General features: G+C 38.1%; 2 protein-coding genes across 2 annotated transcripts in view; one reads left to right on the top strand and one right to left on the bottom strand.

Annotated features, from left to right (window-relative positions):
• The window catches only part of LOC106882773 (uncharacterized), a 42,991-nt gene that overhangs the window by 1,483 nt on the left and 18,382 nt on the right, over positions 1 to 23,126 (bottom strand). Inside the window, exons 5-6 of the mRNA XM_014933557.3 lie at positions 5,526 to 5,658; positions 691 to 786 (exon numbers count right to left, since the gene is read on the bottom strand). Coding sequence (XP_014789043.1) covers positions 691 to 786; positions 5,526 to 5,658 — 229 coding nt within the window. The remainder of the gene's footprint in view (positions 1 to 690; positions 787 to 5,525; positions 5,659 to 23,126) is intronic.
• Positions 9,086 to 14,211, top strand: LOC106882774 (histone H1-delta). Its single transcript, XM_014933558.3, has one exon. The coding sequence runs from the start codon at positions 9,139 to 9,141 to the stop codon at positions 9,709 to 9,711; it is 573 nt and encodes a 190-aa protein (XP_014789044.1). The 5' UTR covers positions 9,086 to 9,138; the 3' UTR covers positions 9,712 to 14,211.

Below are 23,126 nucleotides of genomic sequence, written 5' to 3'. Positions count from 1 at the left end.
GATGACTTTTTTACCAACAGGATAAAGGCTTCTTCACCAATGGGATTGAAGCAACATCTGAACAACTGCAAGTCCTCTTTTAGGATACCATAAAGGTGCAACATCATGCATGGCACCTAACGGTGCAACATCCACGCAGGGCTCCTAAAAGAGGAAGGAACCCCATATATAATTAAATGGAAGCTCCTTGAACAACCAGGAGTTTGTATAAACAAGAACTAACGATGTAATCTTTGCTTAGCCTAGAGGGCAAAATCCCTAATAAACTTGCTCGACTCAGGGACCTTTATAAACTCCAGGAAAATATTCAGTCAATTCCTTCATCTAAAACGTTTCCTATTTCAGACTTGGAATTTCCCATTTGTTGAATAGCCCCACCACAGCTCCTTTGAATATTGTCATGGTTGGAGCTGATGCAATGGGGATAACCCTGTCCTGCTAACCCCATTCCACAGCATGGACAATCATTTTTTTTTTATAGATTTTGATTTTCACATGTAAATTAACATGTCAATTATTTTAATAATTATTTTAACAAAATAAAGTTAACATTCATTATTCATCAATTAGTATAAAATTTTAATAGCTATTTAAATTTTATAACTATAAAATACCTATTTAAATGTTGAAGGCATAAGAATTTAATGAAAAAATATTTTGTATTTGAATAGAATTATGAACAAAGTTTACCTGTTTTCCTGTGTAATATAGCTGGACATCAGAATTTCTGTGGCTCCCGTACTTTTGATGAGTTTTGTTTCATAGCCATAAAATAAGTTTTGGAATCTGCATATTACAGAAGAACATCATGTTAATTTACTAGAATTATGGTATGGTGTGGCTTATTATAAAAAAAAAAATGAATTAGACAATTCTTTTGTGACGATACTGTGACTGATCTCATTTACTTCAAGCATTCAAGATAACTTTGAAAACATGGAGTTTTATACAGTTCTATATTTAAGAGATGAGGAATTATTTACATTATTTAAATTATTTACATTTGACGGATATAAAAAACAAGATGAGGACAAATATCCGTCAAATGTAAATAATGTAAATAATGGAGTTTTATTTCCAGCAAAATGAGGTACCTTGATGAAATTTTGCCAAAGATGTGGATTGGATGAAGAAGTTCAGTAGAATACTCTTTATATACACTAGACTTTTTTCAAAGGGATACTTAAAAGATGATATTTACAGAATGAAACCGACAATGGTTGATGAATAGAAGACAGCCATTGATAGAGAATATACACAAACACCAAGCAGAAAGCTTCTTGAGGTTTGTGATTCCATTGCTTTGCATTATCAGTAGTTCATCAGTTTCAAATGTTCATAAGTTTGAAATCAGGCTTTCATAGAAAAAAATTAAATTCTTTCAATCAAATTTTGAAAATGAAATAATGTAAATAATGTATCTATCTATCTATCTATCAATGATGTGCATCATCATCATCATCATCATCATCGTTTAACGTCCGCTTTCCATGCTAGCATGGGTTGGACGATTTGACTGAGGACTGGTGCAACCGGATGGCTACACCAGGCTCCAATCTAATTTGGCAGAGTTTCTACAGCTGGATGCCCTTCCTAACGCCAACCACTCAGAGAGTGTAGTGGGTGCTTTTACGTGTCACCCGCACGAAAACGGCCACGCTCGAAATGGTGTCTTTTATGTGCCACCCGCACAAGAGCCAGTCCAGGGGCACTGGCAACGATCTCGCTCGAAAACCCTACAAGGCCAGTCAGGCGGTACTGGCAACGGTCACGCTCAGGATGGTACATCTTATGTGCCACCCGCACAAGAGCCAGTCCAGGGGCCCTGGCAACGATCTCACTTGCATATATATATATATATATATATATATATATATATATATATATATATATATATATATATATATATACACACATATAATATAAATATATATATACGTATAATATATATATATATCATCATCATCATTTAACGACCACTTTCCATGCTAGCATGGGTTGGACGATTTGATTGGTGACTGGCGAACCAGATGGCTACACCAGACTCCAATTTGATCTGGCAGAGTTTCTACAGCTGGATGCCCTTCCTAATGCCAACCACTCCGAGAGTGTAGTGGGTGCTTTTTACGTGGCACTGGCACGAGGGCCAGTCCGGCGGTACTGGCAACGGCCACGCTCAAATGGTGTTTTTTTACATGCCACCTGCAAGGAGTTAGTCCAATGTTTTGTTCACATGCCACCGGCACAAGTGCCAGTAAGGCGAAGCTGGAGACGATTGTGCTGAAACGGTGCTTTTTACATGCCACCGGTATGGAAGCAAGGCCGCTGCTCTAGCAGCGATCCCGCTCTTATGGTGCTGTTAGCGCTCCACTGCCATGGGTGCCAGTCATCGAATTTGGTTCAGTTTCAATCTCACTTGCCCCAGCTGAGTTTAGTGTCCAATGAAGGAAGGTTGGCATGGGTGCCAGTCAACGAAGTTGGTTCAATTTTCGATTTTGATTTATATATATATATATATATGTGATATGCTCATATGGGTATGAATAAATATTTGTATGTATATACTTAGGCTTATTGTGCTGATGATAGCAGGATATTTTTCATAACATTTAACCTGAAATCATTTGATACACAAGTAACTGAAAGATCTTATTTATTATTCTTCATCAGCCTGTTTACAACTTGCGCTGAAAAAGTAGTAAGGTGGTTTTAAGAGCCATTTGATATCTATATTTAGCATGTTGGAGCAGGTAATTCATTGCCTTTAATATAATTATGCATATAATTATAAATTTAGTATATATATCTTTATATATATATATATAAATATATATATATAGAAATAAGAAAATGGAGGGGATTAGTAGGTGGTATTCATCAACTTATAGACATTATATTATGTCAATTTACTTGTTTATTTACTAAAAGGATAATTATAACAATATACAAACACATATGACATACTATGTCTTATATCAGTAATTATAAAAATATAACATATAGTAATAGAAATTGGGATAATATCTTACAGCTGTTTCAGTCCAGAGGTAACATACCTCATTCTACCTATATCACTCTGGACTGAAACAGCTGTGGTGAAAGTTCTTTGAAACAGGTTGGCTAGCTGGCCCATATTCTGTCCCAGAGCTTCTCCTAGGACATCATCCCTCTTAAACTCTACCATCTCTCTATAGATTACCGAGGTGGTTTTCCTACTGCTGGCCTTATGGATTTTGCTATTCAGTCGTGTTGCATCTTTTAATGAAATCGGGTTTGAGTTCCTCTAAGGAGGCCAGTCGTGGAAAGAATTCCTCCACCAGCGAATTCCACACCTGGTCACTATCCAAATAGAGCCAGAGGTGCCTTAGCCTCAGCGCATCATTAGCCATGACATCCCTAACCCACCCTTTAGTGGTCCTTGGCAGCAAACAGAACGCTTCAGAAGCAGTTTTCCTCCCCTCCACAAAAAGCAGAAGAGAAGGTGTGCCAACTTGCTTAGCCACAAATCAGAGCAAGGGACAATGGTGAGATGGTAGGTGATAAGAGATGCAATATACACCTGCACCACCTCCACCCTCCCTTTCAGGGATAGCGCCCTTCCAGACCAGGTCCGGATGAGGGCTTCCACCCTAACTGTCAGCTCATTCCAATTCTTCTCTATCTGGGAATCTGGTCCAAACCAGACTCCAAGTAACTTAACAGGACCATCCGTCCAGTGCCTCACGACACTGGATGTTATCGTCTTGCCACTCCAGGTGCCAAGTTGCAAGCTGATGGACTTGTCCTTGTTAATTTTTGTCCCTGCTACCGCCTCGTATCCTTTGATTGCATCCTCTACACAAGGTAGCTGAGCTTCATCGGACATGGTGATGGTGACATCATCCGCATATACCAAAACAGACTTACCACATCCCAATTCATTGGGGATGCCCCTCCAAACTCTCCAACCTCTGCAGCAATGGCTCAAGAGTCAGTACATACAGAAGCGGAGACAGGGGGCACCCTTGACAAACCGAGCATTCGATCCTAAATGGCACTGACAGGTAACCGTTTATTTGGACTGTGGATTTGATGCTGCCATAAATGGCAGTGATCCAATCACGGAAATCTGAGCCTAGCCCAGCCGCCGCCAGGTGCTGGTGGTTTACCCTATCAAAAGCTTTACATTGGTCTAAATGGACCAGTGCCCCACCTTTACCAGATAATTTACCAATCCTCTCTAAGGTGCAGTGCAGGAGAAGGAGATTAATCCTAGATCAACCTGCCTGGGATGGTGCATGTTTGTACTCTCCCAACAAAATTCTCTGTGACATGCACCAACCTCTTTGCTAGCACCTTGGCCAATTCTGAACGAACTAAATAAAGCTTATAGCTTTATATATATTTCAGCCAACATGTTGACTGATTTGCGCTAGTAGATTGCCCGATCAAGAAAACTATCGGAGTAATGGCACAAAGCAGTGTTCACATATAATCACAATTTAGGTTAGTTGAAATATGTTTGTCACATATTTCAACTGCTAAAGGCAAATGCACTGCAGTTACCATGGAAAAAAAATCTCTTTTATGGCAAAAAAGGTTTGAAAACAACCTTCTATGTCTGAGATTCCCGAAAGATGACAACACTGAATGAACTGGGAATGTCAAAGGACCCAGAGAACTGGTGATTTGCTATCCTTGAGAAGACCTGTCCAGCGAAGTAAAATCGAGGCCATAAAGCCATGTCCTTAATGTCTATGCCCCCTTACCGCACACAATGTGTCCCCTCCCCCAACAAACCTCCATGACCCAAATTCCCAAAGCCCTTTTCCCTCACCCATGCTCACCACCCACTGCATTCCTTTCTATTCTCCCTTCTGTACCTACCTGCATACAATATGTCTCTCTTGAATTACTCCCCCCCCCCCCCCCCGCAACATATCCTCTCATTACCCCCTCCCTCCACCTTGTGCCCACTCAACAAATCACCCTCTCCCATCTACTACTCCCCTTTCACACAATCTCATGGACTCACCTACGCACACTCTTGAATCCCTAGTCCACTCACTCACACCACCATCTCCCTGTCACATCTTCACCATCTTCTCTCTCTCCACTCTTTCCTTATCCGAGGCAGCCATGTTTACCTTCTAATGCAAAACTTTTTTATTCTGTCCTTCAATACTACTCCCACCTCAGTTGAGATGTCATGCCTTGCAAGTTATTTGGTGACCTCACTAATGCTGGTGCCTTGTAAAAACCACCCAGTACACTCTGTAAAGTGGTTGACATTAGGAATGAACAACCAACTGTAGAAACCATGCCAAAGCAGGCAGCAGGGATTGGTGAAGTCTTTTGATTTGCCAGTTCTTGTCAATCCATCCAACCCATGCCAACATGGAAATCAGATGTTAAATGATAATGATGATGAGGATGACGACAATGGTGATGATGATGATACTGGTGATATGTATTAATTTTTCTCAAACCCAGCATTGACAGTCTAATAGCTGAAAGAAATCGAAGAATAAAAGAATTGCAATTACTCGCTTTGTCCTTTAACAATGATCTGTGACATAATCAGAAATTTCCCATTCTTCTGAAAGGTAAGAGTTCCATTTTCGTTGTATACTATTTTACTCTGAGTTCCAATAGATGAAGGGTCCCATCGAAAGAACCCTGGAAAAAAAGATCAGAAAAGCAACAATATATTACATATAATAATAAAATAAATGACATCAGGTTTTAAAGTGAAACTACAAGAAAATTTTAAAATTTCTAAGGTAGCCAGAGGGCTACATGTTAGTGACTTTAAGGAAATAGTAGATTAGATTTATTTTTGTAATCTGCAGGCACTTGTTTCATTAACCTTGGAAGAACAATAGACAAAGTTAACCATGACAGAATACAGCTACCAAATATAAAATTCTTGAATTAGAAGAAATATTTATATATGAATAACATTTATGAAATTGAAGAAATATTTGTGTCTTATATGATGTTAATCCTATTTTATTTTGAAGTTCTCTAAACTTACTATATAAATAAAGTAGGGGCTGATGTACTAAATTGTGTATATAAAATCTTCACAGTTAATTGAAATTTCATTTTTTGTAAGAGGAAGACCCTAGTTATGATTGTCAGCACATAATTTCAAGCAATTAAGAATTAATTTTACAGGTTCTGGTCTCTTCCATTAAAATAAATCAGGGCTGCTTATATAATGTATGCAATGGCCCTGTTCAAGAACTACCTTGAAGGGTTTTAGTCAGAAGAATCAATCCTAGCATTTATTTTTTTAAAGTCTTGTAATTATTCTATTGGTATCTTTTGTCAAATCACTAAGTTATGGGGATGTAAACAAAGCCACACTGGTTGTCTTGCAGTGGTGGGGGACAAACACACAAACACATGCACACACACACACACACACACACTTATGATACACGCACACACATATACTTCCAGTTTCTGCCTACCAAATCCACTACTCACAAGGCTTTAGTCAGCATAGAACTATAGTAGAAGACACCTTCTTAAGGTGCCATGCAGTGGCACTCAACCCAAAACCATGTGATTAGGAAGCAAACTTCTTATATCATCGTCATAGCTGTATGTTTGCTTTCCATGATAGAGTCAGTCAGACAGGTCACCACAGTTAGAGTCACTACATATTCAGAGAAACCACTCAACTACATGGGTCAGAAGACAGCATCACATTTGTGTACTTTATTTTTGGCTTGGTTTCTATGTGCCAGCTCTAGAGGGGTGTTATGTCTGAGACAAGACTAAATTGCCTTCATAATTTTACACTTCATAGATTATATTAGATGTATTTTCTTGTGGCACCAGCATTAAAGAGACAAGCATGTCAAGGACATGGCTAAATGGATCTCAACGATCTCAGTAATATACTTTCTCATATGGTAACACTCCTATAAATGTAAGAGAACACACATACATGCACAGTCATGGAGGCATTCAGTAACTAAACCTGTCTTACAGAGAGCATTAGATTTCAGTGACAATTCCAATATGTCTAGTGACATGGACATTGATGTGATCATACAGCCATCAACTACAGGCAATCTTTACTAACTCATCTCTCCACCTCTTATCGACTTTATTGTAACTATTCCTCCAGGCCCTGCACTAGCCATTGATATGCCAAGTCATTTCTCTGGAATCTCTTCCTAGTTCATTACTTTCAGAAGTTGGTGCAGATTTGCAATAGTGTAAGTAGAACATTTACATCAGTCTCACTGGTTGGCTGACAAAGGTCATGGGCTCTTTTTCTTTCTTCACATGTGAAAAAAAAAAAAAAAAAAAATTCATGGTGCCTTTCTTGGAATTCAGGCTAGAATGTTTATGTGTTTAGGAGTAATGTTGTCCTAAATATAAGATCATTGATTTAATTTTGCTTTGATAAATAAAATTTCAATGACATCAATTTTTTAATTGTCCACCACCACCACCACCACCGTGGCCACCGCCATCCCAACCATATCATCATCATCGTTATCGTCACCACCACCACCACCAATATTTTTTTTTTAGCAATATATGATGCTGCTATAACAGAGTTATACAGTGGTCAAATTGTTTATCATTAAGTAAAAAATTATTTGCTAAACTAAGTAATGCTCCGATAATATTGCTAGAGGTGAAAAAAGGCGCTCATTGCTTGTTTGTTGTTATTTCTGATTCTCATTTACCAAAACACTGTTGTAATCCATTCATGGCAGTTCTTATCGTTATAAATAAACATTATGTAAAAGTAAAAGCAGACGATATCTATTACACACTGAAATTGACAGTGACAGAGGCAATTGACATGATTTCATTTTCATCTGTGACAATGACGGGAGCGGTGAGAGAGCCTCTACGAGGCCATTCACCCGACTAGAAATAGCAGCCAAATATCATTCTATTTTCCCACAGTCTATAAAAAAATGAAAGCATACATTGGATGATGTAGTCTTAAATAAATATTGTCTGAAGATGGAAAATATTTGTAGGGTCTGCTCGATTAGGACAGACTTGGAGCTAAATACTTCCTATAGTGTTGTTAATGATGATGATGATGTCGACGACAGTTCTAAAAGTTATGACGATGGTAATCATATTGGCCATAATAATTCAAACTTTGTTGACTGAATTTGATTTGTATAAACAAATAAAATAAACAAAAATTGTCTAAAAGAGAAGCGATCAAAGGAAGGAAACCTCGGTAACTTATGTTGAATAAGCATTCATCATCATCAGCCTCCTCCTCCTCCTCATCATCATCATCATTATTATTTGGTCCATTGTAATAACTTATTTAGTTCATTGTAATAACTTAATTTGCATAGTATATTGTATTTTACTTGATATATTTTGTATTGAGTGATTTGATTTATTGTCAATTTCCACACGATGCACTCATAATAAATGTCTTAACAACCAGCTTATAATTCCTCGTAATTATTTCGATATTTAAGAAAAATCGTTTCTGCGCGAACTAAAGTGAAACGTTCTACACTTAGAATAGATATATTTTAACAAAAGTATCCTATAGATAAGAATCCATTGATTTTTTTAGATGTGATATAAGCCTTTTTTACAGTTCTAATACAACCACTTATTTCTTGGTTTACCCCAAATATATGTGTGTCGCATCTCCAATGTGCATGGTTTTCTACAAAGCCATTATGCATGAAAATACCCAAATCAAATTAATTACTTAAGAACAAAGAATAGATTTCTATATATTACCAATAAATTTAATAAAAATTCGAAAAATAAGTTATAAAAAGGTATTTTTCAGATGGGCTGTAGTAACCTGCTTACCAACATGTCAAAGAAAAATTGAATGAAAATTGTAACAATAAAATTTATTGATTATTAAAGTAGATTTTAAGAAAGTACCATTAATGTAGAATAGAATTATAAAAATAAAAATATTTGTTCTATTCGTCATCAATAAAAACTAAGCATTTTTCTGAACAGTCTAAGCACATTCAAGCATCTTTCCCCATAATACCCGCTGTAAATTCGAATTTGTCTACTACTACGTCCGCGAAAGTATTATAAATATATCATCAGTCAGTCAGTCGCCCTGCATCATTTGTAGATCTTTCTGCTAGTTATCTTTCATTCATCACTAACAGGTTAATCATGCCGGACACTGAAGCTGCTGCTGAGACTACCGCTACCCCGCCAGCTACTCCAGCTAAGACAAAGAAAGCTGTAAAATCGAAAGCCAGAACTACTAAAAGTCATCCTAAATACAAAGAAATGATAGCCGAAGCAATAACTGCCCTCCATGAACGAACGGGCAGTTCTCGCCAAGCTATAATCAAGTATATTAAAGCCAACTTCAATCTCGGAGGTGGCGATAAAGTTATTGCTAACAATGTAAAGCAATCATTGAAGATGAGAATTGCCTCTGGTGATATTGTCCAGACAAAAGGTGTTGGAGCATCGGGGTCTTTCAAGTTGGTTGCTGCAGGTAAATCCAAGTCGAAAACTACCAAGTCCCAAACCAAGAAAACTAAGCCGAAGAAGCCTGCTGCTAAGACAGTAAAAAAGACACCCAAGAAATCTCCTAAAGCTAAGAAAACTGTTAAAGCGAAGAAAGTTGTAAAGGCAAAGAAACCCGCCAAGAAAACTGCTAAGCCAAAAAAGGCCCCTGCAAAGAAGAAGGTTGCTAAAAAACCAGCCAGCAAACCAAAGAAGGCTAAGAAGTAAATTGTTCGCATTTTATTTCAAACGGCCCTTTTAAGGGCCAACAAAATTTTGAGTTGGTCGCATGTCGATTATGAATGATATCTGACTTGGTCTAATGGCCGATTATTACATATTTGGTTTAAAGATGCCAAGTGTTTTGATTTTAGTCTCTATAGTCACCTTGTAAATATTTTTCTTTGCTTTTGCTAATGGCATACTTACTCAAGTGTGTTCCACTCGGTATTTTTCTCAACTTTCAGAAATGTTCTATGCAATTCAATTAGTTGATTTGTACCAGAATTTGGAAAGAAAAATTGGGCGCGCAATCTACATTTCGAAAATTTCACGCAATCTACACCATCTGAGGTATTTATATAAAAGTACCCATTTTGGGGGCATATTTTACGCACCTTACCCAGTTTTTGCATGTCCATCAGCGCTCTAAATGATGACATTACCTACTTAAGTCATTTGGCTAGGTTGAAATGCATTTCTGTGCAGGAGTTTGGTAAAAAGTGAAACCACGAAGTTTTCGCGTAATTGACGGAATAGATTACAATTTTTCCAGAGATGCCCATGCCTTAGAATATACTCATCGCTGCTATTTCCAATATACTAAACGATCAGTGTTAGACATGACAAATTGAAAGTAAAAGTATTAATTTATGCGCGTCCACCAATTTTGTTTTCGTTTTAACTAATACATTATCTGAAAGGCATATGTAGAAATTTTCATAGGAAAATAGTCAACACAAGTGGCCCACAAACATTTTAGGCCTATATTCATGACTGACAAGCATCCCATTAGGCTTACATGACAAAAGCACTTTAAAACGATCAGTCATATATACACAATGTCCACATTTTGATTTTATTTAGAGGGACTTTATTAAAATGGATCAATTGCGAGTGAGACTCCTTGTTGGCTGACCGAAGCATTCGATAACTGCCATTGGCTTACAAGAAGAAAACAGGATGCTGGAAATGTGAAGGCGCGAAATACGAATTCGGAAACGAGTAGAAAGCTACATGTAACCATTTTGGCGCTTTTTCGTGTTTTGAAATGTGGAATATTTGAATAATTACAATGGTATTGATATTTGAATGGGGCATACTTGCTGAGAATTGTCTAATATGCAACGATCATTAACATTTTTCATGTTTCGCAGATATACTTCCATGGACGTACTTTGGAGGCTGATCGAGTATAATCATGATTAGAGGATTTCTGACCATGAAGGAAATTTGCTAACAGCTAGGCATACGTAACTAAATTCGGGCGGAGACTGACTATATGTAATCTGAACCTATTGAACATGCCCCAATATCTCTATTCTAAAGGAATAGACAAAAATAAAAACATTACGACCGTGACAATCCTGTCTAATTTTCCATGTTTACTCTGGTTTTTTGAAGACTATGACGGAGAGATTTGACTTTCTAGAAGGCAGATCGACTACATTTGAAACTACTGCTGGTTGGTTCTGGTGTGGTAGTGGCAGGTGGTCTCTCACTCTAGCGCGATAATAGTTGGGTATCTACAATCGGAAAGACTTCATAGCCACTCGATCTTCCACGAACATCAAATCTCCTTAACTTTTAAAAATAATCGAAATGTGATTAGGAAGTGAAGGCATAAGTGCCGTGCTTTAATGACCAATTTTTGTTGATATTTGGGAGGATGTAATGGATGAGGTGATTTTAAGTTAGGTTCTTTTGTTCTGAGGCTCCTAATATACTAAGAATTCAAATCAACCATACGACGTAGCCTGACAACAGAATCCTTAAATATCGGGACTTGTCGGCAACCATTTCTTCCAGCCTGTAGGGTTTGAGACGTTTGAAGGAAGCAAGGCTCGTTTTCGGGTATGGAGATTTCGATTCTAAAAGAAAATTGGCAAAAGTCGCAACTTCAAAATTCCCCCCCACCATTTCTTCATTTTTCACTTTTTTCAAAATTTTTTTGCGGAATACGGAGATCAACTTTTAAAAAAATTACCTAAACCCTCTCCTCACTCTTTTTGGCACATAACGTACATACCCTGGTTCGAATGCCTTGCATTGTGTATTCCTACACAAGTGTACCCTCGAATTTGTTTCCTTTTAACTTTCTGAAAAATTGATATTTTTGAATAAAATTTTCGGTCAATATAAAGATCCTCACCCGGGGAAAAAAAAAAAAAAAAAAAATGAACCAGCCTGGTGGGTATTAACAAAGTAGGTGGAAAACGAATATGAAGAAAAATGCGCGCTGACGACCCTGGGGGATGGGTGGGGAGGTGACTTTCAGAAAATTCACAAGATCCGATTTTTCCGTCATAACTTCCGGTGAAATGGATATATACTCTTTTACTTGTTTCAGTCATTTGACTGCGGCCATGCTGGAGCACCACCTTTAGTCGAGCAAATCGACCCCAGGACTTATTCTTTGTAAGCCTAGTACGGGGACGTAAACACACCAACATCGGTTGTCAAATGATGTTGTGGGGACAAACATATATATACATATATACAACGGGCTTCTTTCAGTTTCCGTCTACCAAATCCACTCACAAGGCTTTGGTCGCCCGAGGCTATAGTAGAAGACACTTGCCCAAGGTGCCATTCCGAAAAAAATTTCAATTCCTCACCCCCACCTCCTTATTTTTCATTTTTCCTAGAAATTTCTTTTTGCGAAATACGTAGAAAAATACGAAGCTTACGATTCTGAAAATTGGTTTGTAAAGTTTCAATTTTACAAAAAAAAAAAAAAAACTACACACACATATACCCTCAGGCCTTTTGCTAGAACGCATACAGAAACAGACAAAACAATCGTTCATTTTCACATTTAGACAGCTGGGGTGATTTTGGGTCGGAGTTTTTCATAAAAAAATTTGAATTTGTGTATTATTTTTTCCATACTTTTAATCTCCGTATTTTCCCTCGTAGATTGGAAAAAAAATTCGAAAAGAAGTTTTTAAAGGTTTAAAAAAGAAAGTTTGAAAAAAAAAGACCACTTTAATTTCACATGAATATTTTGTCATATTATTGCGGAAATTACTCTGAAACAAATCTTTGCAGAAAGGTGAGTAGATTGATTGCATTATGTTATGTGAGATTTGGCTGTTATTTCTAGCATGTGGATAGCCTGCTTGAGGGCCCCTATTACTTGTTTCAGTCATTTGACTGCGGCCATGCTGGAGCACCACCTTTATTCGATTAAATCGACCCCAGGACTTATTCTTTGTAAGCCTAGTACTTATTCTCTCGGTCTCTTTTGCCGAACCGCTAAATTACGGAGCCGTAAACACCAGCATCGGTTGTCAAGCGATGTTGTGGGAACAAACACAGACACAGACACAAACATATGCACATACATACATACAAATATATATATATATATATATCGACGGGCTTCTTTTCAGTTTCCGTCTACCAAATCCACTCACAAGGATTTGGTCGGCCCGAGGCTATAGTAGAAGACACTTGCCCAAGGTGCCACGCAGTGGGACGGAACCCAAGACCTATGTGGTTGGTTAGCAAGCTACTTACCACATTTTTTTTTCTTGAAAAATTGAAATTTTACAAACCAATTTTTTTCAGAATCTTAATCTGGTGGACATTGGAATTAGACACAGGGAAAATGGCTGTAACTTTTTTATTTTTTAATTTTGGCGATTTTCGTTTTCGATAATGTGTTCTATATGTCACGGTCATGCGATTCCCCCTAAAAAAAATTTTGGACCTCCCCCTTCCCTACACCCCCACCCCACACTTGATATGCTAGAAATAACAGCTAAACGCGGACAATCCAAATCTTGCATTGGTCCAGATGGACTATATGTAATCTGAACCTTTCCCCCCCTTATTTATTTATTTTTTTGGCACTATCATGCTATTAGCTGTCAGAAGTGAAAGTGCTCACTGCCTGCTAGTGAAGTATCTGTCTGTCTGCCTGTCTGCCTGCATGCCTGTTACTGGCCTGTCGATTCTTTGGCTACTGACAGCTAATACCATGACTGGCCGGAGCGAGCTATATGTCTGTCTGTCTGTCTCTCTCTCTCTCTATCTATCTATTACTCGAAAGTTCGCGCGTCCGCGCTAGCTAGTCGTGAGTAGAAAACACAAATTTAATATAAAAACATATTTCCTGAAATTGCAAATTATTTAAAATATAAAAATATAATTTTCAACAGAGAGAATTTATCAAAATAGAAAACAAATGAAGTTTGAAGTTTAAAAATAATAGGATCGACCACTCACGACTAGCTAGCGCGGACGCGCGAACTTTCGAGTAATAGATAGATAGATAGAGAGAGAGAGAGACAAACAGACGGACAGACATATAGCTCGCTCCGGCCAGTCATGGTATTAGCTGTCAGTAGCCAAAGAATCGACAGGCCAGCAACAGGCATGCAGGCAGACAGACAGATACTTCACTAGCAGTGAGCACTTTCACTTCTGACAGCTAATAGCATGATAGTGCCATTTTTTAAATGGAATCCCACGTTTTAGGCTATGGAGATTCCGATTCTGAAAAAAAATTGTTTGAAAAATTTCAATCCCCCCCCCCCCCCCTCACCAAGCAGGCTATTTACATGCTAGAAATAACAGCCAAATCTGGTTAGGGTTAGGGTTAGGTTTACCCGAACCCTAACTCAAAACCTAACCCTAATCTCGACCCTAACCCTAACCCCGTTTGCCAAAGCGCATTTTTTCCTTCATATTTATTTATATATAGTCCATCTGGACCAATGCAAGATTTGGATTGCCCGCGTTTAGCTGTTATTTCTAGCATATCAAGTTTCGTGGTGGGGACTCCACATATGATCCTTTTTCTGTTTCAATATAAATGTAAGCCGTTCATTTTCACATCTAAGTTGCGAGAAGGCTATTCGTACGACCTGAACATGTAGAGCACAATGTCAAAAATGAAAATCGCCACCCCACCCCCACCTCCGTGTGTGGGGGAGGGGAGGGGTTGTTCCAAAATTTTTTTAAAGGGGAATCGCATGACCGTGACATATAGAACACATTATCGAAAACGAAAACCGTCAAAATTAAAAAATAAAAAAGTTACAGCCATTTTCCCTCAGTGTCTAATTCCAATGTCCACCCTTCGTATTTTTCTACGTATTTCGCAAAAAAAAAAAAAAAAAAGAAAAAAATTCCCGGAAAAGTGAAAAATAAGGAAGGGGAGGTTTGAAATTTTGAAAATGCGATGCTCTTTTACTTGTTTCAGTCATTTGACTGCGGCCATGCTGGAGCACCGCCTTTAGTCGAGCAAATCGACCCCAGGACTTATTCTTTGGATGCCTAGTACTTATTCTATCGGTCTCTTTTGCCGAACCGTTAAGTTACGGGGACGTAAACACACCAGCATCGGTTGTCAAGCGATGTTGGGGGGGACAAACACAGACACACAAACACATGCACACATACATACATATATATATATATATATATATACACATATATACGACAGGCTTCTTTCAGTTTCCGTCTACCAAATGCACTCACAAGGCTTTGGTCGGCCCGAGGCTATAGTAGAAGACACTTGCCCAAGGTGCCACGCAGTGGGACCGAACCCGGAACCATGTGGTTGGTAAGCAAGCTACTTACCACACAGCCACTCGAAAACTTTTTTTTTCATAACCAAAAACGTGGGATTCCGTAAAAAAGATAAATATATATTCATTTTACCGGAAGTTATGACGGAAAAATCGGATCTTGTGAATTTTCCGAAAGTCCCCTCCCTATCCCCCAGTGTCATCAGCGCGCATTTTTTTTTTCAAATTCGTTTTCGACATACTTGTTAACACCCTAGGCTGGTCATTTTTTTTTTGTTCCCGGGTGAGGATCTTTATACAATCGTCTCGTAAGCTGTTGGAAATGCAAGATTTAAAGGAATGGGTGTACTCCTTTGGCTGATTAAGCGATGTAAAGCGTATTTAATCTCCATACCTTCGTTTTATTTGCTTTTTTCATTTTAAATTTGCTTTAACCGTAACCCTAACCCTAGGGTTAGGGTTAGGGTTAATTGTTTCAGAATCGTTTGTTTATGTAGTCGGCACTTAATGTATATCGGCTGAATGGACGTCAGTGATTGGTTGAGATTACAGAAATACGACAACTTTAACATGGAATAACTTATGGATTTCTTTTTTTTTTAAGAAGACTAAGAGAAAAAGATGTTTTATATGACACATTCTACCAGTGTTCCAAGTTTCAAAGTGTTTCGTTAATGAAAAATGTGGCCCCCGTTTTAAAAAAGATCCGAAAAGGCCGAGTATTCGTTCACAGTATCTACACTAGTACCTGGCCAGGTATTTATTTATCTCTGCTACAGAAAACAAAAACAATTGCATCAATTTCTTATTGAGGCAGCAAAATTACATACACCCCTCCCAGATCGCCAGTAAAGGATCAATTCCAGCACAAATCCGGAGACAAAATATACTGGGTTACCCTAGGTTCCGCCCCACTCCACCCCTTCCGTTTTCCATGGACAAAATGTATTTCCCACACATGAGATCAATTGAGACGATTGCAATGAAAAAAAAAAAAACGCAGGAGCCTGGGTTGGGGAGGGGAATTTCCTAGGTTCCGCCATACCCCCTCCGTTTTTCGCAGAAATAATGTATTTCCGACAGCTTATGAGGTCAACTAAGACGATTGCACCCAAAAAGAAACCGTGGGGAAAAAATGATCTCTCCCGAAATCGAGTCTAGTGTGAAACTATAAATTTACCAAATTTTCTACATACATGCTTCAGGTAGTGAGTGTAGGTTTTCATTATGTAGGAATTTGTTGGGTGAAAGAAAAAAACTGCGATAAAATAATGAAAGAAATATGTAATCAATCTACTATCTATACACACACAAACACACACATGCATGTATATATATATATAAACATATATAAAACAAATTCTAAATTGCTTATAATCATGTTCATCATTGCCTTGCTTGTCATCATCAACTCTGGTTATTTTTGTTATATTCAGGAACATTTTCACAAAAAATATATAGATCATCATCATCTAACATCCATGTTCCTTGCTGGCATGGGGTGGACAGTTTGAAAGGATCCAATGTGTCCAAGGACTGCACTCTGCTCCAATGTCTGTTTTGGTCTATTTATGGCCAAATGCCCTTCCTAACATAAATCACTTTACAACATGGACTGGGTACTTTTTTTCACACCATCTGACTATTGAGGTTGCCATGTACATCGCAGGACTACAAATCCTGTGGGGTGGGGTCAGCTTCATGCCAGTGGGCAGGGGAATGAAACTAAAACTTGTGCTATTTTACCCACTTGGCAATCTCTGTAAAATTTATTTTCAGCTTTAGGTACTACTAAAGCAGAGTGATCCCAAACGCGCAGTCGCGCGTCCGCGCTAGCTAGTCGTAAGTGGTCGATCCTAACCCTAAACACATATATTCATTTGCACATGCACACGCACTTTTTGTAGGATTGACCACTCACGACTAGTTAGCGTGGGTGCGCAGGTGCGCGTTCGGGACCACTCTGCTTTAGTAGTACCCAGCTTTACATACATAAATATACACACATGCAACCAAATGCATACACACACACATATACATATACTTTTTTGTAACACTGTAGTGTTTGAAACTGTTGAATTTGTTCCAATTCATAAGATTTATACTAAATCATTTGTTTGGAGCCAAAGTCATTCTGTTTATTTTTTGCACCTCTTTCATAATGCTTAATGAAATAGTTTTTAAGTTTTTTTTTAATGAAGAATGCTAAAGGATACATTTCTGTTAACATATTTTTACAAAACAAAATTATCTAGCAGTGTTTCTACTCTCTTGATATAGCTGTCTTTACTTATTCTGTTTGTCTTTGTATATGAAAGTTCATTCTAAATGCTTGGCTAATTTTATTGTGCATATAATGAAATACAAAGTGTTTCACATAGATTATGCTAGCAAAAGGAAAATAAAACTGGGAGTGTGTGACTGTCAGAGATGCTAAAGGCAGGCAAACTGTGATGAGATGTTTTGCTCTGAAGTGGTTGGTATTTTAATCAAAATGAAACTAAATTTAATTGTAAAATATATTTATTTTATCAAATAAACAATAGTTGTGAGTGTCACTGTCATGCAAGGGGTGTTCTTTGTTTTTAGTTTTCCATGTAATCACGTTTGGGCATGGTGAAATATTACTTTATTTGGAAAGAAGTAAGGGTTGGTGATAGGAAGGGCATCTGGTTGTATGAAATCTGTTTGATCCATGTGTGCTGAAATGGATGTTTCACATATGTGGACGACACTTTCAACTGAGACGTTACAACTGTATCTGTTCATGTGCTTCAGTTCTGTGTATGTACATATATTTTACTTGATAGCTGACATTTATCAATTGTTTCTCCCATTGTTTTCATGCACCATTTTCTATCATTAAAAGATAGCATTTTTGACAACACAAGCATGCTAATACACACACACACACACACACACACACATATGTATTCATCCTTTCAAGGTTGATAAAAGAAGTACCAGTTGAGCACTGGGGTCAGTATACTCGACTTAACCCTTTTACTGAGCTTGCTGGCCCGGTGTGAAAATTCAAAATCAATATTATTTTATGTTTAAGGTAGTGAGCTAGCAGAATCATTTGCATGCTGGGCATGAACATTTTGTCCATCTTTATGTTCTGAGTTCAAATTCTGCCCAGGTCAGCTTTGCCTCTGATCCTTTTTGGGGTCGATAAAATAAGTACCAGTTGAGCACTGGGGTCAATGTAATTAACTTATGCATTCCCTCCATACTTGCTGGTCATGTGCCAAATTTTGAAACCAATATTGCTTATGTTGAAAAGAAAAAACGCTAAGAGTGCATTTACCATTATTAAAGCAATAAAATATTAATTCTTTGTAGAATGCTGGCAAAGCATGCAACAGTTGAAAATGTAAAATTTAAAGCAGAGAGCTATAAGATGAAATATTGCAAAGCAGTTGTTAACAGAATGTGCATTTAATATTAAAAAAACAATGAAGAATATTCACTGAAAAAAAGACTGAGACATAAGATGTAGTTATAAGTGTGAATCCTACTATTGAAAACGTGTCAGCAACACACAGAGGTTTAAAACAAAACATTAGTATTAATGAAGTAAGAAGAAAATACACACTATTAATGATAATGTGTAAGAAAAAAAGTAATGGAAATTTTTTTATGACTTATATCATACACAAATAGCAAATGAAGCTATAGAGATATTCAAACATGCAATGTTTGCCAAGTAGAAATTCAAATAAGAGGTTGTTTGTGTTAGTGCAGGCACATAAACTGTAGTTTGGTCATGAACACTTCACTACCAGAAGTCCATAATAAATATATACTCTTAAATAATATTGAAGATATATTTTTATATCTTTTACTGGTTTCAAGCTGAGGTCATGCTGGAGCACTTTCAGTATGATTGGGTTTCTTTTCTGTACTTCTTCTGGTGATGAAGCAAGTTAGATAGAGCTGCTCTTCTTTGTGCCTCCCGCCACAATAAATTTGTTCAGATGCTCTTTGAAGACCTCCACATTTACACCTTGCAAATCTCTGAGGCTGTTAGGCAGAATGTTGAAGAATAGCTGTGGACCTTTGAAATCCAAGCTATTACAGTACTGGACCCTCATTCTAGGTGGAGAAGACAGGAGCTTTGGTACTATGCAGTGCTGTCCAGTTTGGTGGTTGGCATAGCTTCCAATTTCAAAGCTTGGAGCTAGACCTTCCAGGACCCTCCATATGTATATCATTGCATATCTTTCATGTTTTCTCTCTCGGGAGTAGAGCTTCAGTTCCATTAGATCTCACAATAGCTCATCTGTTTCACTGAGTCCCACCACCAGTTTGATGCACTGCTGTGACCACTGTTAGGAGTAGTAATCCAGATGACTGAGAATGAAACTTCTCCAGCGGAGTAAGCATGGTATTGTTTTTCCTGGTTCTGAATGATCTCAGAATCCATCCAGCTACTGGCCTGCACTGTGTTGCCATCTTGGTAATGCACACATGGAATGTTGTGTCATTGCTCATTCCCAGGTGATGCACCAACTGTAACTCTGCGATTGCACTACCTCGTGGTCCTGTGTATTCTGATTATAGTCTGTGAGCTGATAATGAAGTATTTGAAACCTCTCAGCATTGAACTCCATGTTATTTTCATCAGGCTATTTGTATATTGCATTCAAGTCTTTCTGCCATTTTAGTATGTCATCGGGGTCCTTGACTATCTGTGATACTTTTGTATCATCAGCTTAGCTGCTGAGAGTGGCTGACTGTATGGCTTAGGGTATGTCTGAGAGAGTTACCACAAACAGTAGTGGTTCCAGTACAGTCCCTTGTGGGACTCCACTGAAAATTGATGTCACCCTAGAGAGAGTACCATTGGCTGTGACCCTCTGACTTCTGTTTTCCAGCAATACCAAGGTGATGCTGTTTGTAACATATCATCTCATGATCAACTTCATCAAAAACCTGGGCGTAGTTGAGATATATCACATCAACATTTGAGTGGTTGAACTGCCATAATACTGTAGCAATTGTGTGAAGCAGCTCCTCTCTGGATGAAAGCCATGTTGTGTGTTTGTCTGAGCAAGTTATTTTCTTCCAAGAATGTAATCAGCCTCTTCCTGACAATGTGTTCCATGACTTTGCTAACAAGTGAAGTCAGAGAGTGATAGGCCTATAATATATGTGTGTATGTATATATATATATTGATGTACATGTATATATGTTTATGTATGTGTGTGTATATATATATATGTGTGTGTGTGTGTATATAGATATGTATGTATATATATCTATATATATATATATATATATATCATCGTTTAACATCCTCTTTCCATGCTGGCATAGGATACATACATAAATTCATATCTATATACATACATATATATATATATATATATATATATATATATATATATATATATATGGTAGTGAGACATGGGCTCTGAATGCAGAAGACATGCATAGACTGGAGAGAAATGAAGGTAGTATGCTCTGCTAGTTGGGCAACACCAGTGTGCATGTATGATAAAGTGCAAATGTATTGAGAGAAAAGTTGGGCAAAAGTGGAATCGAATGTAACATGCAAGAGAGAAGACTACGTTAGTTTGGACATGAGATGCATATGAATGAGGACAGCTGCATAAAGAAGTGCTGATCACTGAAATTGGATGGTACCCGTGGAAGAGCGAGACCCAGGAAGACATGGGATGAAGTGGTAAGGACTGATCTCAGGATGTTGGGCCTCACAGAGGAAAGGACAATGGACTGATCTCAGGATGTTGGGCCTCACAGAGGAAATGACAATGGACTGAGATGTCTGGCGATATGAGGTTCTTGAGGAAACCCACCCACATCAGTGAAACTGAGTTCTAGAAGTACTGTGTCCCACCCACACATAACGAGGAAACTTCTCACACACTACGACAACAAACCAAACTACATCTCTTCCTCACATTTCCACTCCATGCACTATGCTTACCTCCTACTCCCCAATCCTGTCCTCTTGGCCCTGTCTCATTGCTATCCATTAGTCCCCAGCTTGTGTGTTGCACCCACACATAACTAGAAAACTTTTCACATGTCCTATCCCGACAAACCAATCTACATCTCTTCTCTTCACATTTCCTCCTACATGCAGCTGCCTACCTCTCTCACTCCCCAATCCTGTCCTCATGGCCCTGTTTGTCTGTATGATTACTATTTGGTAGCCCCATCACTCTATATATACCCAGGTTTTCACCATTCACTTCCTCTCGCCACTTTCTAATCATGCTTCTCTGGCAATATCCTGCCACTTATATTATGACCTTTGAACCTCAAGGGCTGGCACTTGTCACCATCTATATCTTTCTCTTCCTTTATTCAACCATCCCATTTATATTCTGATCCCTGTCTCTTGTAAGTATGTTTGGCACTTTTCCACCATCTCTATCCTGCTGTCTCCCACTCTCTCTCTCCTTCTGCACTTCCCACAGGTAGGGTAACCATGTATCTCCTTTGCAGCTGCACATCTGTTTCTGTCTTCATTCCTGATCTCTCATTCTCTCTGGCCAGGTAACCTTGTACCTCCTCTACAGCAAGGCACCTGTTTCTGTCTCTCTGTTTCATCTGACACTAGACCACCTCCTCCAATGCTCCCTCTCCTCTCAAAAAATTTTTGTCTTGCAAGCTACTTGGTGACTCTGTCAGTTCAGGTACCACTTAAAAAGCATCTACTCCACACTGTAAACTGGTTGGCATTTGGAAGAGTATCCAGCTGTAAAAACCTTGTCAAAACTGACCTTGCCTGTGCTTGTGCCACATAAAATGCACTAAGTTCACTCTGCTGGGTGGTTGGTATTAAGAAGGGCATTCAGCTGTAAAAATCCTGCCAAAACAGTCACAGAAATCTGGTGCAGGTTTCTGCCTGGCTGGCTCCTGTCAAACTGTTCCACCCATGTCAGCATGGAAGACAGACATTAAATGAAGATGATGGTTATGATATATATGACTTGTGCATAATTCCTTTACACCTTAAAAGAGTTAAAATGGTATTAGTGTACATGATTGCAAATGTGAATTATAACAGATATTAAAAAGCCTGTGAAGCAAATTTGGCTAAAGTAGTTCCTAGAGAATCTTTTTTAGTATAAGCAGAAAGCCTGAAATTTTGGGAGTGGGGCATAGTCAATTATACTGATCCCTGTACTAAACTGGTACTTATTTTATTGACTTCTGAAAAGGATCAAAGGCAACGCGAACCTTGTCTGAAATTTAATTCAGAATGTAAAGATGGACGAAATGCTGTTAAACATTTTGCCTGGCATATTAACAATTCAACAAGCTCACCACCTTAAAAAGATAGAGTTCCTAGATAATAAAATGGTAATGAGGTATATTAGGCTAAAATATTTTAGTGGCATTTATTTTCTTGTCATAGTCAAATTTTAACAAGAGAAAAGAATTGGAAGTACTTTATGTACCTGTTTTGGTTCCAATTTTTTCCTTGACAAACTAGTTTGAACATGTTTACAAATCACATGACAGTTAATGTACTTAGTAAAACAGAGATGTTAAAATTTGAGTAGATTTATCAATTAGACATAGAAGTAAAAAGATGATATCTATCTTAATTTTACATTTTTTTTTTTTGCCTACTAAATTCCATTTAGAAAGTATTGGTTACTCTTGTACTATGATAAAAGGTGCTTACACAGTTGGATTGGACATGGAACACTATGACTGCAAAGTAAAAGCAGTGAGCTAGCAGAATTGTTAGCACTGTGAGCAAAATGCTTAGCCACATTTTGTCCATCTTTTTTACATCCTGAGTTCAAATTCCACCTTTGCCTTTCATCCTTTTGGGGTTGATAAAGTAAGTACCAGTTAAACACTGGGGCCAATCTAATCAACTTACCCCTCCTGCC

The sequence above is a fragment of the Octopus bimaculoides genome, chromosome 3, assembly GCF_046866305.1.
Source record: "Octopus bimaculoides isolate indiv1 chromosome 3, ASM4686630v1, whole genome shotgun sequence".
Classification (NCBI taxonomy): Eukaryota; Metazoa; Mollusca; class Cephalopoda; order Octopoda; family Octopodidae; genus Octopus; species Octopus bimaculoides.
The sequence above is the reverse complement of the archived record's forward strand: the minus strand, read 5'-3'. Positions and strand labels throughout refer to the sequence as shown.

What these genes read in the sequence shown, in the direction of transcription:
- LOC106882774 (XM_014933558.3), top strand. Translation starts at nt 9,139, where the DNA reads ATGCCGGACACTGAAGCTGCTGCTGAGACTACCGCTACCCCGCCAGCT.